At 39.9% G+C, this 16384-nt stretch overlaps 1 protein-coding gene across 4 annotated transcripts in view; it reads right to left on the bottom strand.

Annotated features, from left to right (window-relative positions):
* PTPRG (protein tyrosine phosphatase receptor type G) overlaps nucleotides 1–16384 on the bottom strand; it is a 696945-nt gene that overhangs the window by 505098 nt on the left and 175463 nt on the right. For all 4 annotated transcript variants that reach the window (XM_045990633.1, XM_045990636.1, XM_045990635.1 and 1 more), the window contains exon 2: nucleotides 12423–12527. In XM_045990633.1, the coding sequence (XP_045846589.1) occupies nucleotides 12423–12527 (105 nt within the window). The remainder of the gene's footprint in view (nucleotides 1–12422; nucleotides 12528–16384) is intronic.

The raw sequence follows: 16384 nt of genomic DNA, 5'->3' as shown, positions 1-16384 counted from the left end.
ATCTCATAGGGCCGGTTTGAACATCAATTAAGACAGAGCAATATGCCCAGTGCCTGAGACAGTCTGTACTCAATAAATGTACCTGCTGGCTTCTCTATAATGGCTAAATCCTCTGAACAGCACTCTCCAATAGAGTTTTCTGCAAGAATGGAAAAGTTCTAAATCTATGCTATATGAACAGGTAGTCATTAGCCACTTTTACCTACTGAGAACTTGAAATCTGGCTAGTGTCATTTTTATCTAATTTAAATTAATTCAAGTGTAAATAGCCATGTACAGCCAATGGTGACAGAACTGTGGCATGCAACCCCTAATACGATTAAGCACCCGAAATTCAGAAACTTCTATTATCTTATGTGCAACCATGACAGGCTTCTACAATCACATTTTCACTTCAGAAGTAAAGACATTTCTTTCCTGTAATTTATTCCCTTATTTGGCACCACACAGTTGCTTAGCTTCTGAGATCTGGAAAAGATAATGAAGGTAGCAAGGGACTGGGCTACTCATCCAACAGCCATTCCCCTATGACCCTTGGGTAAATCCTGATGGGTCTGAGTCAACTTTGTTCATTCCTTGTCTCTTGCCAGTGATTGGATTAAGCGTGAACATGTGATCCAGTTCTGACCAATGAGAGAGACTGGCCAGGGGTAGGGTGCTAGAGAAACATTTGACTTGCCCCTAAACAGAGAGGCAAAAAAGGGGTACTTTCTCTTCTTTCTCCGGACTTCGTACTTTAGCTTGTGACTTCTGGGACTGCTGAAGCTGTATTAAAAACACGAGGTAAAGGGACTCTAAGGAACAAGCCCAGGAATGTAAAACAACATGGAGTATACTTTAAAGATGACAGAGTATAAAGATCTGTCTGGAGGTGCCCTGCCTCTAGAGGGCTATGTTAGATCACAAATTGCTCTTATTATTAAGCCTAGAGAGGCAGGAGGTCTTTTCCAGAGGCTAAAACACAGTAAAGGATGCAAAAACAAATCCTTTTATGTAAACATGCTCCTGGAAGTGAATTCTGTGTGAATATGGGAAAAAAATCCTGGTCACACTACTAGCAGCCAGGAGTACTCATAAGACGAAGGAAAGCAAATCTTGACGAGTTCTTTCTGGCACAGCAGGTATGTGGTCCAATTGGCCATGAGTGTTGAAACTTCCTTTTCCCACTCTAGTGGATGGTGAGAGAAAGGGCAATCTTTACAGGAAAAGGATGTTACAAGATAGCTCATTAAGAGGTGGTGTAAGAATGTAAAAGCCACAGGACCTTCAAAAAGTGTCAAAATCATTCCCCAAGAGGAGGGTGTAGACCACATACTTTACAACAGTGCCGAGAAAATACCTCCATTATCACAGTGAGTCCCAGGAGCAGAAACACACTACAAATGGCTCCTCTCATCTTTGCAGATACTACTCAAACAGCCTGGAAGAAGCTCATATTTAATTTTCCTGCTAAAATTTCTGAACAATCAATCAATACCAAATGTACTGATGGCATGCACGCCTGCTAGAAGGAGGAACATTGTCCTAATACTTGGAACCAGGGTAAGGGTGGGACAGAGAAAAATAGGTTCTGGGGGGGAAAGAGGCCAATAATAATTGGGGCAGAGCAACTAAATGTTACCGTTGGGAGTAGGAAATTTTCATGCAGCTTCTAGAAGGAGCTTGTTTTCCTCCCAGAAAATGGGCCTTCCAACTGGGGGAATGTGGATCTACATAAACAGGAAATCTAGATCAAGTGGCTTCCCAAGCCCAGGGAAGATGTCAAGGTTAACTGAATTCACTAAGTGAGTGGGCTGAAGAGCATAAAACACACCCTGCTACACCCCACCCTTTCACTCTGAAATTCCATCTGTTTAAAATATTTAACAAACCAAAGGCAATAACCAGTAACAATCAATGGTGGAGGTTGGGTCGGTCCACTGTTTGATCCTGGCGTGTCTCAAAATGGGAAAAGTGGCCAAGAAGTGAGGGAAGGAAAATTCAGGGGGCTTAACCCACTGTGTATTTTAAGATTTTTAATAATCTATATGGAGTCAGGCGCCTGGGTGGCTCAGTGGGTTAAGCTGCTGCCTTCGGCTCAGGTCATGATCTCAGGGTCCTGGGATCGAGTCCCGCATCGGGCTCTCTGCTCAGCAGCAAGCCTGCTTCCCTCTCTCTCTCTCTGCCTGCCTCTCTGCCTACTTGTGATCTCTCTCTGTCAAATAAATAAATAAAATCTTAAAAAAAAAAAAAATCTATATGGAGGTACTAGAACCAGGACATACAGTGAGCCATACTTTATAAATTAGGCCACTAAATATCGTCCTTAATTTTTAAGCCACTTCATGAAAACTCTTGACCCTCTGTGATTTTGTTCACAGCACTGATATAGTTTAATTGTATAGCATGGAATAAGAGGCTTTCGATTCTTCTGTGACAGTAGCACTATCTCCTAGAGAAGAAGATTTATTTGGCCATATTGGAACACCAACTGTACAAATGCTATGTTTAAATTTTTCTTAAAACTGGCTCACTTTTTATAAAATCTTAAATATCTAATTAACTGGAAATTTAACAAGCCAGAATGGAAAACTAGCATGGCCCTCCAGATAGGAAGGGTACCAAAATATAATAAAAGCCCCAAGATCAAATTCCAAAATACTCTCCCAGCTAAAGGCTCTAGGGAAGACCTGTCCTTGTTAAAAAGAGATACTGGCAAGTGACTTAGGTATTAAAGACCTATTAGCTCCAGGCTGTGAGTTTCTCCTTGATAAACAACTCAAGAAGAAATGACTTTATTATGTTAAAAGTCAGGTTCTTAGACAGCAGGTAAAGTCATTTCTCATGTGACATAAATCACATTCAATACTCCACTCACGGAAAAGATTATTTATTATACAACACAGTATTCTTAATGAAAAGTAAGGATCCCTAACGTTAATACAAAGTATTTATCAAGAAGGCAAGGTTCTATGTTATACACATCACCACTAAACAAAGTCTTGTCACATGACAGAAAATGGGGTTACTGTAAAGGAAAAAGAAGACAGGCTATATTTTAATAGCAAGAAAGACAACCAAGAAGATTCACTACCCTTAATGCTATTGATTTTAAGTAGGGTCACAAGAGATTACCAGCTGAAAGGTGGAGGTGAGATTAGTTTCAGGATCCCTTAACAAACCCCTGAGGACTAACATCACCACTTCACACTGTCATTAGACTAGAAGAACACTTAAGGTGGACTGACCACAACTGGACTGTGTAAGACGTCTGCACAGGTATGAGAGTAATTATACTTGACCTTGTGGGCAGAGTTCCCTTCTGCATTTAAATAAACAGGGAGAAAATCCAATCTTTAAGCACATATTAGACACACATACCAGGTATATATGGGCAGTATTAAAAGTTCACAATCCACAAGACAGCTCTCCCTTTTATATTGCGACCAGGCCCACCCCAGCAAGAGAAGAGACAACAGGATAAAGAATAGGAGTGCAGTTCAACTTAATAATTTCAACCCAGGGAAGGCCTGTAAAGTGTTACTCATCATGATATATATCAACGACATTTTATTTGCCAAAAAAAATTCTATGTAACATTGCTTAACAATATCCACAGGGAAAGACAGCATATCTCCCTGTTTTATAGAGTCAAGGTAGTGGGTTTTATGAACCAAATCAGATATAATAAATGAGTACCTAGTGTCAGGTTAGAAAAAAGATGAGTAGCCTTTAAGTAAATCACACAGCACATTCAGATAATCATTTTCCAATTTTTTTAAGGCATGGATGAGGCTAGGTATATCTTCCCTTTGAAATTTTAAAATAATAATGTCCTTCCACTAACCCACACTCCCCCCACCCCTGCCCCCAACAAGCTAGTTTCAAAGGCGGGAACATCATCCTTTCAAATTTGAAACCAGGAAAAAAGATACTTGACTTTGATCCATCACAGATACGAAAAATATATACTTAGAGATAACTCTGTATGCCTTCTCTAGACACTAAGTTTATAGATTATTGAATATTAAGATTTATGTTGTATCAAAGCAAATACTGACCTTATCTCTGCCTGGGTCAATATTTACTGCTTTGCTCAATAAATCTTGATGTTCATTTTCAAATTGAGTCAATATCAGTTCATTAATTTCTGTATGGTTCATATCAGCATTTTATAAAATTTGAAATGCCAGTGAAATGTTTCACCTAAAAAATTCAGATACAGTCAATTAAAAAGACAAAAGGGCTTTTGCTTCCCTTCTGGCTTTCCTTTTTAGTTTTTCCTTTCTTCCTCTCTCCTCAAAGTTTCAAAGAAAACTGCCTAAATTTAATACAATCCAGCCATCTATTCTAAAATAAAAAGTTACTTTAGGAAATATTATGAATGTACTGGTATTAGAAATTTAAATATTCTACGTAGGGGCGCCTGGATGGCTCAGTGGGTTAAAGCCTCTGCCTTCGGCTCAGGTCTTGATCTCAGGGTCCTGGGATGGAGCCCCACATTGGGCTCTCGGCTCATCGGGGAGCCCGCTTCCTCCCCTCTCTCTCTGTCTCTGTCTCTCTGCCTGCCTCTCTGTCTACTTGTGATCTGTCTGTCAAATAAAAATCTTTAATAAATAAATAAATAAATATTCTACATATAATTCTGTAAGATAGTAAAATATTATAGATATAAATGTAAAAGCAGCAGAATCCCTCATTTCTCAATAATAATAATAATTAACATCTCTGTATATTCTCCAGACCTCTCAGCTCTATTCATTAACAGGACCCTATTAACCACATTATTTTAATAGACCTTATACCTATCTCATTTTGGTGGATGTTTAGTATGAATTTCATCATAAGGATATACTAAATTACCATTATCCCAAGTCCCTACTTACAGTAACTTAGGCTGTTAAACACAATGTCACGCTGGGGATGTGCACAAGTGTTTCTTAAAGACAAATTCCCAGAAACAGAAGTGCTCGATCAAAGACTATCAATATTTAACATTTTCACAGATATTGCCAAAGAGCCCTCCAAAAAGACTCCATCAACCTGCTACCTTCACAGTCCATTTAAAACCCAAACTCTCGGGCTTCCTGTTAGCTGCATTTGAAATATCCCATCATAGTAACAACTGAAATGGTTATCACTGATATCTATTACTTGATACCAACTGCACCGAACAGTACTTCATCTTCCTAAGATGATTTTCCAAGGGTCATGAAGACCCTAAGGAATTTATTGATATCCTCTCATAGCATACAATAGCATCCATTAACTTTTATAAACACTTGTGAAACCATCTCCAGAGAGAAGATGCCAAAAAAACTTCAGAACTCAGGTAGCAAAGATTAGAAGAAAGTTTAAAAAAAAAAAAAAAAGAAAGAAAGAAAAATGAAAAAGGCAGCCTCTCTAAGATATGAGAACAGTTTCTTTCCAACGGGTAGGGGCGGGGGAAGCCAAACTTGGCCAAGTATTGAAAAATGCTCAAGGTATCTTAAGCATATGGCAACACATTTTTCTCTTTTATACATAAAGTCCTGATTAGTGTGTGACCATATGTGTTTTTTTCTCACTCTATCTATCCCTGTAATCACAGATCATATGTAAAAGAAAAAAAGAGTACCTATAGGAAGAAACAGTTTGTTCTACAATGTGTTCCCTACCTTGAGGCCCTCCTTATTCCAAAACATTTAAGAAAGAACGGGGAAATACCAAGAGTAATTACAGACAAAGGTTCTGTTCAAGGAGAAAGTTTAAGAGTGTAATTTGGACAAAACACTATACTGCATCTTAACAGGTTCAAGTCCAAAATGTTTATCTTCACAACCAACCCACCAATCCTCTTTACTCATTTAAATTAAATGCAAGGCCATCTACAATCAACTCAGGATCATCCTAGATGACTTTGTGTTCCCTTCCACATATTAAAGGTAACGAATTCCCATGAACTCTCTCCTTCAATCTTTCAATCTCTCTAATCTCTGATGACACAAACTTCATTATTTTTCATCCTGCCTTCTTCCCCCACTGACCAATCCTTAATCCTACAATCAGAGGTCTTACTCAAATATAAAACCACTTAGTCCATTTCCACCATGAAACCCTGAAATGCCTCCCTATCACCCTCAGGTAGATGTTCTAGATCACTAGCAGAATACTGTGAAGACCCTTCATGGTCCAACACGCTGCATTATTCCCTCGACTTTCTCTGCCCTACCATATGCTCTATACTTACTGAGCTCCTTTGAGTTCCCCAGTCACTGCCAGATCATTTTAAGGTCTCAAGGCCTCCGCACAATCTGGCAAACACCTGCCCATCTTTAATGGCTGGGATCTGGCAGCAGCAATTCTGGGAGCTTCTCTGACCCTTCCCATTATAGTACAACACCTTGCGTACAGTAAGCAATCAATAAGTGTGTTCAGTGGATAAGTAAGTATCTTCAACTTACAACAGTAAATAGAGCAATAGGGAATTATAGAGAAAAGAGAAATTAACTGTTAAAAAAAAGGGGGGGAGACTGAAAAGGGAGGGAGGGGTCCAACTAGGCTCAAAGTGGAGGTAACTTCGAGCTGGGACTTCGGAAGATGAATCTCAAGACTGATTCCTCCCCAGTGGTATGGTTCCATCAGAGCAGAAGCTCGTTATTGCAAATGCAGTGTCTCTAGGGAAATGATTCCCTTAAGAAACATCACAGAAGGTATTAGAAGAACAAATAATACAATATTAATATCAAACTCTGAGGTTCTACAATGGCTTCCATTGTTCTCGGGACAAAGGCAGACTTCTGCAGGCATGTATATTTTGCTTTACCCTTTATAGACAAAATTAAAAATAAGCATGGATGGTGGGTAATGGGGAGGGCACGTTTTGCATGGAGCACTGGGTGTTGTGCAAAAAGAATGAATACTGTTACGCTGAAAAAAATAAATAAAATGGAAAAAAAAAAAGCATGGAAATGATATTTTAGGAATTTAATATTATCTTAAGTTCACCAGGGGGGCCGATTACTTAAAAGGATCCAGTGGTGAAACCTTTTGTAAATCGCCCACTGCTTTATCTGAATTTCATGGCAGGATCCCGAGTGAGTTCTCAAGCCAAGACTCTGACATGAGTTCATTTATCAGTTCATCCATTCACCCACTTGAAAAAATATGCACTAAATATGCACAAAATAAGATGCTCTGACACAGAGCAGGGGAAAAAAAAAAAAACAACAACGAATTATGAACTATAATCCTTGTCCTCAAGTACTGGACATGTAGTTGGGAAAATGAAACATACACCTACGTGCACCACATACACACATGCACACACATTATAAAATAAGATGTTTATATGAATAATGTAGTGGGCTGGCATATAATTAAAGCCAAATGGGTAATACGTATTCCACTCCAGAGTGGAAGCCAAGAATTCTACCAGGTGCTTACATAAGTTTCCTCTAATCCTCAAAGCCTTCCAGCAAGGTATGGCCTTTTTATCTCCATTTTACAGCTGACCAAGTCATCAAGCCCAGGACAATTAAAAGGGACCTTGGAGGTCTCCTCCTACAATATCCTGACCACAGCTGGAATGCCTCTTAGACTAATCCTGCTTGGCCTCTACTCAGCACACCACCAGACACTTCTTACAGGGAATTCTGGTCGTTACATGTCTCAGTGTTGGAGAAATAGTCCCCCTTGTATCAATTCCTAGAATCTTTCTATAAGGAAAGAACATGAGATATTGATTATTTGAAATGTAGAAAACCAAACAGGGGAAGTTAAAAAAAAAAAAAAAAAAGATTGGGAAGAGAAACCACAACCTGCTTTTTCTCCAAGTCTCTGAGGGGGAGGAGAAGAAACAGATAGCTTTATAGAAATGCCTCAAATTTCCCCTTGAACTTGCTCCAGATTCGTTTCTCATTTCCCTTTCCAGCAATAATGACCTACCTAGTATTTGTTACTTTTTTGTGTAATAATTACAGAAGTTCTGGGTAAATTCCAAAATTCATGAGCTGTCATCACTTCAAGTAACACAGAAAAATACCTGTGTCTTAGTCAAGTAAAACTAATAGAAAATTTGTTTTAATTTTTCCAGTGAGAAACTCTTATGCATCTATTGGTTTTCTTTTTTTCAGCATAATTCTGTATGAAATATATAAAGATGTCTTTCCCTTCTCTTCCCTGTCTTGGAATAAGGAAAATAAACCCAAAGACATAAAGTAATCTTGAAATTACAAAGCTATCATTAACAGTTAACGATAATAATATCTTATTTATGTTCCACTTCAATGTCCTATGCATGATATTTTCACACTGAACTCAGATATCATGACCTCCTTTTTTGACAGTAGACAAAATAAAGAACCAGAGAGATGACCAATCTTCAGGTGATCCCAAAGGAACCAGAGCACATATTTCCACTCCTCAACAAACAGTCCTCTATGCCAGAGCTGTAGGTGTTCACAACAGCATTGCCTAATAAGCCTACAGAAGTAAAGATTTTACCATCTCAAATATAATGAGGGGGTGTGCATTATCTGAAGTGATACAGACAAACTGAAATAAAATGGTTAGTCCTAATGTAAAAGTTATACTAATATTGATGAACTACTGTCGTGACAATATCCTAAATATAACCTATCCACACCTTGAAAACTTCTGCAACTCTCCTCAAGTGACTGGGATGGGGGGGGATGCCAGTGGGATAACTAGGTCAGCATCAGGCATCGAACCCCATCCACACAAAGGCAACCTAATGAGTAGGACACACAGTCACCGAGGGGCAGGGGGCCCCAGAACCATCAACACCCACCCATCTCCCGGCTCCGTCTCCTGAAGCACACCCCCCTCCACTCCAATCTTTGTTCTTCCCAAGTCCTTTCCAAAAGCAGGATCACCCAACTCACTTTGAATGCTAACTAGGAGACGTGCTCCTCTTCCAGCTCAAGAGAAAATGCAGGGCAGGGGGAATAAAACAAAACAAAACACGACATTTTCCAAATCTCTGAACAGTTCTGTTTATGAGTCAGGCTAACATCTGCTCAAAAACCCAAGTGATCTCAATGCAAGCAAGAATTGGTAAACCTCTTCTCCTAAGAGCCAGATAAAAATATTCTAGGCTTTTTGGTCAATGTCTGCAGCAACTACTCAACCCCAGCACAAAAGCAGCCATAGACAATGCCCAAAGGAATGGGCCTGGTTGTGTTTCAATAAAACTTTATTCACAAAAACAGCACTGGTGTGTATCGCCTGCCAAGCTCTGAACTTGAGGATAGTTTGTTTAATATAGTTTGCTTAAAATAGACTTCAATATAGTTTGTTTAACACAGGATAACCTAGTGCCCACCCATTGTACATCATACTTACCCACTGAGAATCCTTGTAACAACATCAATAGTAGCAAAAGTAATAACAGTATCTAAAACAGCAGGCATATTTGATACCTGATGCAAGAGACTCTGTTGCCTTTTTCACCCGTATTGACTCATTTCATTCCCAAAACAGCTCTAAACGGGAAGTGCTGTTAATCATCCCCGTCTCAAAGATGGTGACACTGAATCTCCAGGGAATTAAATCTCTCCCAATGTCCAAAAGATGTTATGAGATAAAATTTATATTTGAGCTACAGCCCATATGACTTCAAAATTTGTACTCTCATATACCACACCCCCAAAACACCAATATTATCTTAGGAGGAACTAAGATAAATCTGGGAACTAGAGGTATGAAATTAAAATGTGGACCACCAAACCCATCTTTCAGAAATGGCCTGGTTGGGGCACCTGGGTGGCTCAGTGCGTTGAAGCCTCTGCCTTCGGCTCAGATCATGATCTCAGGGTCCTGGGATCGAGCCCCACATCAGGCTCTCCGCTCCGCGAGGAGCCTGCTTCCTCCTCTCTCTCTGCCTGCCTCTCTGCCTAGTTGTGATTTCTCTCTGTCAAATAAATAAAATATTAAAAAAAAAAAAAAGAAATGGCCTAGTTCACTTCTGCAAAATTTAGAAACAATTTCCTCTACAAACAAAGGGACTTTCTTTTGGCAGCCCCACTTTTCAGGCAGCATTTAGGCCTAGAGGTATGTGTACCTGCAGCTAAGAGCCAAATCTGGTCTGTTGGGATTTCAAGACCTTGGTCTGAAGTGTCAAAAGTGATAGGTAACAATGCCTTCCTTCCTGGTCTTCGTCTATTGGCTGAATGCTAAGGAGGGTCTCTGATGGACCCTAAGTCTTTTTGACATGAGAATCGTTATTCCACCATGTTGGTGTGAAGCAACCACTAATACTGTGGAATTTTTAGAAAAAACTGTTGAAAGCATGAGGACTATGTACCATCAATTGATACCTGTCTCATTCTTTTCTTCTCCTTTTATGCTTTATTTTCTCCATTCCACCCTCAAGCAAGTGACTTCACTGGTTCTTCCAAACCAGTCTATATCCTTCCGGGGGACTCCTCATGTGACTGTTCCATCCCATCCAGAAAAAAAAATCAAGTAGGAGAGAGGTTGACAAACTATAGCCTGTGGACCCTATCTAACAGGCCACCTATTTTAATATAGTCTAAGAAGAATGGCTTTTGTCATTTTTTTTTTTTTGGCTTTTGTATTTTTAAATGGCTGAGGAAAAAGAAGTCAAAAAGAAGTATATTTCTGACAGATGAAAACTATACACAATTCCAGTTTCAGTGTTCATAAATACATTTTTTATGGAAACCCAGCAGCTCGTCTAGCATCATCCATGGCTGCCTTTGCACATACTGGCAAAGTTGAGTAGGTGCAAGAGAAACCACACACCCAGCAAAGACTGAGATATTTACTGCCTGGCTTTTTATAGAAAAGGGTGCCAAAGCCTGTGGCTGAACTACTAGCCCTTATACCTGTAGGGGCAGTTCCCAAATCCATTCCAGAAACACATTCCAGAAATGTGAAACAGACACTCATTAAGTCCACCAGAGTTAAGGATATCAACAATTGCTCTATACCAAAGACCTTACCACTTATGTCCATTCTCAACTGAGTAATGGGAAAAGTTTTAGGACTTTCATTTCTTCACTGCCATTTGCAACTGGAGATGCTGATGGGATATAACTTCCAATTTCTGACTAACAGCATTGTTATTCTAAATTGATGAACTGTAAATAGCATGCCACTTTATGCCTCTTCCTAACTGATATCAGAGCCACTGAGAACAAAATGATAAATTTTCTTCAGTTTTCTTGGCAAGAAGCTATATATATATATATATATATGTAATTTTGGCCTTCATCTCACTATTCCCTTCATTTATCAGAAATGGTGACAAAAAGGATCTAATTAGATAATTCTAATCACAAGGAGCTGGGTGTGATGGAAGACTTCAGAATCACTATCTGTTCCTTGCAAAACAAAACAGATAGGCTATTCTCCCTATAGGGGCAGGAGATTTATCAATAGACAAAAGGATGCAAAAAGCCAATAGATAAGGTGTAATTAAAGATCAAGACTATAAATTTTACACTGACATAAATTTAACAAGATTTGCAGGTGGAAATTCAGGATTTAAAACCAGAGCACCATTATGAAAATAATGCCTCTCAATTCTATATGCAATGACACTGCATAAACACAGATTTATTATTAATACTAATACCCCATGCCTTCAAGCCTTTTCAGACAAATTATTTGAATTATTTAGTGCCAAAGTAATTTCCAAAGTGGTCTATCTTCCTCAACCATTCCTCCGTAATTAGCTACATTTTCCATATATACCGGAGCATCAAAATTTCTACTAGAAATAATAAGCCACCTATCATATTTTTGGTAGTTGTTGGGAACATAATCCAGAACCGTCTATATATTCTTGTAGGTCTTCATTTCGCCCCCCTCAGAATGTAAAAAAAATTATTTGCAATGTAATATTCAACATAGCTTTTACAATGCTCTCAGTCTTCAGTGCCTGGAAGGCTGTAAGTTTAAAAGCAAAAATGAAAAGAACTGCAGAATACCAGAGAGGGCTGAAATATATTCAACTAACAAGATCTGATTTGAAAATAAAGTTGCATTTTTTTTAGATTAAAGCATAACAGATCATTTTGATATGTGACGCTTTGTAATATTTAGCAGACATTAAGCAACTCAAGACTACCCTTCTATTTTCTGCTTTGTGAAATCACAGCCACTGAAAAGACGGAAAAGAAAAGGCTGGGTCTTTGGGGAAATTACAAGTTTGGTACAATCACTCACTAACAAGTAAAGTTCAGAAATAAACACAAATTGAGGGGGAAAAGCAGGTTGAGAGAACAGGTGGGAGAGAGAAATTAAGGTACTTATAACCTTGAAGAAAAACAGGGTTGAGTGTTTCAACTTTTAGTGAACTACAAAAGGTCTGTACAAACAGGTTGGGTGTGAAAGCAATTTAAAGAGTACTTTCCAGAGAGCTCAATGGGATGGTCACTGGCCAGTGTGAGCCTGGCCAGACCCCATCCACTCACCTGAGTAGGCCCAGTACGGGTCACCTGAGGCCTTACGCCGGCGGATCTGCGCTGAGCTGCCGTGTCTGTTCTCGTGCAGGGCCCCGACGTAGCCTTCCGTCAAGGCTGGAAGAGAGGGGAGAGCACAATGAGTCAAAGTTTCCACTCCACTGGACAGGGGATGCGTGTCTAACATACCACCGGTGACTTCCCAGCAGCAGAGACCTCAGGGATAACAGATGAGATCCTGCAGAAAAACAGCTATAAGATAACCTAGCAAGACAACCAGGATTAACATTAACACTAACAGGAGCTTACAACAAGCCTTTGGGCCACCAAGCATGACGCATTAAGCACTTTATATATCGTATCTTACATAATCTACAGAACACAACCGAGCAACAGACCCAGTGGTCCCAATAACAAGACCATTCTATTGATAAGCAAACTGAACCTTAAAGAAGTTAGGTAACTTTGACTTGCCCAAGGTCATACAACTAGTAGTAGAAGACATAGAACTGGAGGTCTTTGTTCCAACTACATGTATAAGACTATGTCCTATCTGCAATAGGCCTCTGAGACTTACTTGATCTTCAGAGAGCAAGGGGTCATTCTATCTCTTTTACAGATGGAGGAATTAAGCCTCAGAAACACTAAGTAACTGGTCCCAGGTAACACAGGTAAGCATGCAGCACATCAGGGAACCAAACGTAAGCATGCCTACATCAGAGCCGGAGCCACTGCCATCCAAAAGCATCACAGTCTAAGGCCTGGGAGACCTCCCATGGTGAGTACCAGTCCTCCACATCTTTTGGAGCCCAAAGAGTCACCTGTTACATCTAAAGACATGAAACCCACAAGGCCAATGATGCTCAGAAAAGAAACTCTAAAGATATATTTTTTGAAAACTCATAATGAATCCAATCTTCTCCGCCATTATAGAGACCTTCCATCTGCTTGCTACAGTGTTCAAAGTCCTCCCCTCCCACCAAATTCATGAATGTAAATTTCTTTTCTTATGAGCCCACACCTAAATGCACTGACTTATAAGAAGACAAATACCGCAGGTGCCCAGAATCCAAAATGAAATGGAATTACACACAATACATCCCAGCTGTCTATGTTAATATTTAAATGCACCCAAACAAAATCAAGTGTGCTTTTAAAAAGCAGGGGAAAATGGTTAGGGGAACTGTAGATTCAATTTAAGATTAAGATGGCACCAGGAAAACAGTACATTCACCACTCTGAATTACTCCAAGTAATAATAATGATGTCACCTGATGGCAATTTAAGAAACGTGTGAAGTACACAGTCCCCAACTTATGATGGACAAGCTAGCAATTTTTCAACTTTACAGTGGTACAAAAACAATATGTGTCCTGGGCACCTGAGTGGTTCAGTCAGTTAAGCGTCTGCCTTCTGCTCAGGTGATGATCCCAGGCTCTTGGGATCCAGTCCCACATCAGGCTCCCCACTCAGCAGGGAGTCTGCTTCTCCCTCCCTCCCTTGCTCCTCCCCCCTGCTCATGCATGCGTACTCCCTCTATCTCTCTCTGTATCAAATAAATAAATAAAATCTTTGAACTTTGAATTTGGATTTGGATCTTTTCCCCAGGATGACAATATGTAGAGTAAGATCCTCTCTCCTGATGCTGGGCAGCAGAGGCCCCAGCTCCCAGTCAGCACCAGCCTCCCCCACCCCCCACCGATCACGAGGGCCAACCACCAACACAACTTACAACCATCAGCACCCATATAGCCATTGCGTTTTTCACATTCCATACAAACTACATGAATTACATGAGATACTCAACACTGTATTATAAACTAGGCTTTGTGTTGGAGGACTTTCCCAACTAAGTTTATGTAAACATTTTGAGCATGTTAAGGCAGGTTAGGTCAATCTAAGACATTCAGGAGGTTGGGTGTATTAAATACATTTTCTCCATAAGATATTTTCAACTTATAATGAGTTTCCCAGGACATAAGCCCATCACAAGTGGCACAAGATCTATGTTGTATACTTGCATGTCAACTCCAAAGACTGAATTTATAAAGAAAAAAATGCTTGAACTAAGAACAAAGATATTCCATAGACATAGGCCCCTTAGAAGGAAACAGGAATCCTGTAAAATTCAAATATATTTATGTTTGCTCATGGTCATTTTTAAGTATAATGAAGGTTCAGGTACCCGCCATCCAGTCCATCCTATGATTTTGCAGATGAGCAGGCAGAGCTCCAAGAAACTGACCATTCTAAGCTTCTAGGGATCAAAAATAAAACTTTCCATCTCCTATACTCCTAATCTATTTTTCCCTCCACCAAAGCATGCTACATAAATAATTGTTCAGCTTTTTTATTGTCTGTGTGTGCGTTAAATTTTTTATGCATCTGTTTAATATGTTTCTTAGAGCTAGTTCATTCTAAATAATTATCTCCAAATAATCCATCCTCTATTAAGGTCATGAGTAAAGCACTGTCTTGAAAAAGGAAATGGGACTTCCGTTAGAGTATGTGGCTGAGCATCAGTTTCCTTGCCTCTTAAATAGAGCTACAAGTAGCAGCAACTTCACAGCATTGTTACAAAAACAAGACACTGTGAGCCGAGCAACTAACTCAACAGTGGGCATGAACTGTTTTTTTTTTTTAAATACCTAATAACATAGTAGAAAACTGTTGCAGAGACTCTGTTTTAGTAATCATCACACCCTGCAACCCACCTACCCACAAGTCATGCAGTGCATGGCCATGTCTGGTCAGCCCATCCCTGCCAGCTCCAGCGGTGGGCCTTGTGTGGCTTAAGCCAGCCAGTGGTTGTAAACCATACCCCTGGGGCCAGTGACCTTATTGGCAATGGGGATATCAGCCAATCAGAAAGATTCTTCTTTCTTTTTGCTAGTGTTAAGACAGGATTCTGAAGCCTCAGGAGCCTGGTTGGGGGTCAAGTAGAAGATCGGCAGAGGAGTTCAAAAATGTAACCACACCATGGGAAGCAAAATCTATAGATCAATTCTCTTGACAAAATTTAAGCCCATGACAGAGGTAATCTGAAAGTGATCCTGTGGGGATGTTTTATATTTACATGAAGCAATGATTGCCAAAACTCCCTTTTTGTCCCTTGTATGCAAAAGATCCCCAAATGACACTAAAGGTGACCCTGATGACCTTAAAATGGGTCGATGCTACACCTGATTGTCAATTTCTCCATAAAGGCCATCATCAGACTACAGCTCTGACTCTCAACCTGGATGCTTTAAAAATAAAACAAAACAAAAGCAAAATGAACAAACAAAAACAGAAACAAAAAAATCTGTGCCCTGGACTTTACCATCGGAGATTCAGATTAGATGACCTGGGATGGGACCACGATATAGGATACAGGTACTTTAAAAAAAAAAAAAAAAAAAATGTTGTCTGGGTGATTCTATTTTGAAGCCAGAGATTAAAAAAAACACAAACTTCCTTGCTGAGCTCGACCCGAGGTCCCCCTCAACTTTGACATTCTCAATTCACCCTCACAGACTGGAACCTAAGAGGCTAAGTGAACCCTGGGAAAAGTCTGGCCGGGCAGAGATGAACTGGCCGCTGCAGAAATCACACCAATATGGTGGCAACCTCAGACGTTCGCTAAATCTGAGCTGAACCAGAAAGCGCAAAAACAAAAGTAAAGGAGGAATGGAGTTATCCTCAAGAATATTCATTTATACCTTTTACAAAAGATTTTATCCAGAGTCAAGATCTCCACAACCAGTCCCCCTTTCTTTCCTGAAAGGGTGGTGTTTTTCATTTTCTGGAACCTTTGAGAACACCAGGCTAGGGAACAAAAGAGGACAAAGGCTGCCAGCACCATCTCTCACTGGAGTGGCTTTCATGTGGGCAGCTGTGTTACCCATCCTGCTGGAAAAGCAAAGCAACAGAGTCCAGGGCTACATCAGGGAACTGTGAAAACCTCCAAGTCCTTAGATTACAACTGCATCAGT

Source organism: Meles meles, chromosome 20, assembly GCF_922984935.1.
Source record: "Meles meles chromosome 20, mMelMel3.1 paternal haplotype, whole genome shotgun sequence".
In the NCBI taxonomy this organism is placed as follows: Eukaryota; Metazoa; Chordata; class Mammalia; order Carnivora; family Mustelidae; genus Meles; species Meles meles.
Note: the sequence above shows the minus strand (reverse complement) of the source record. Positions and strands in the feature narration are given on the sequence as shown.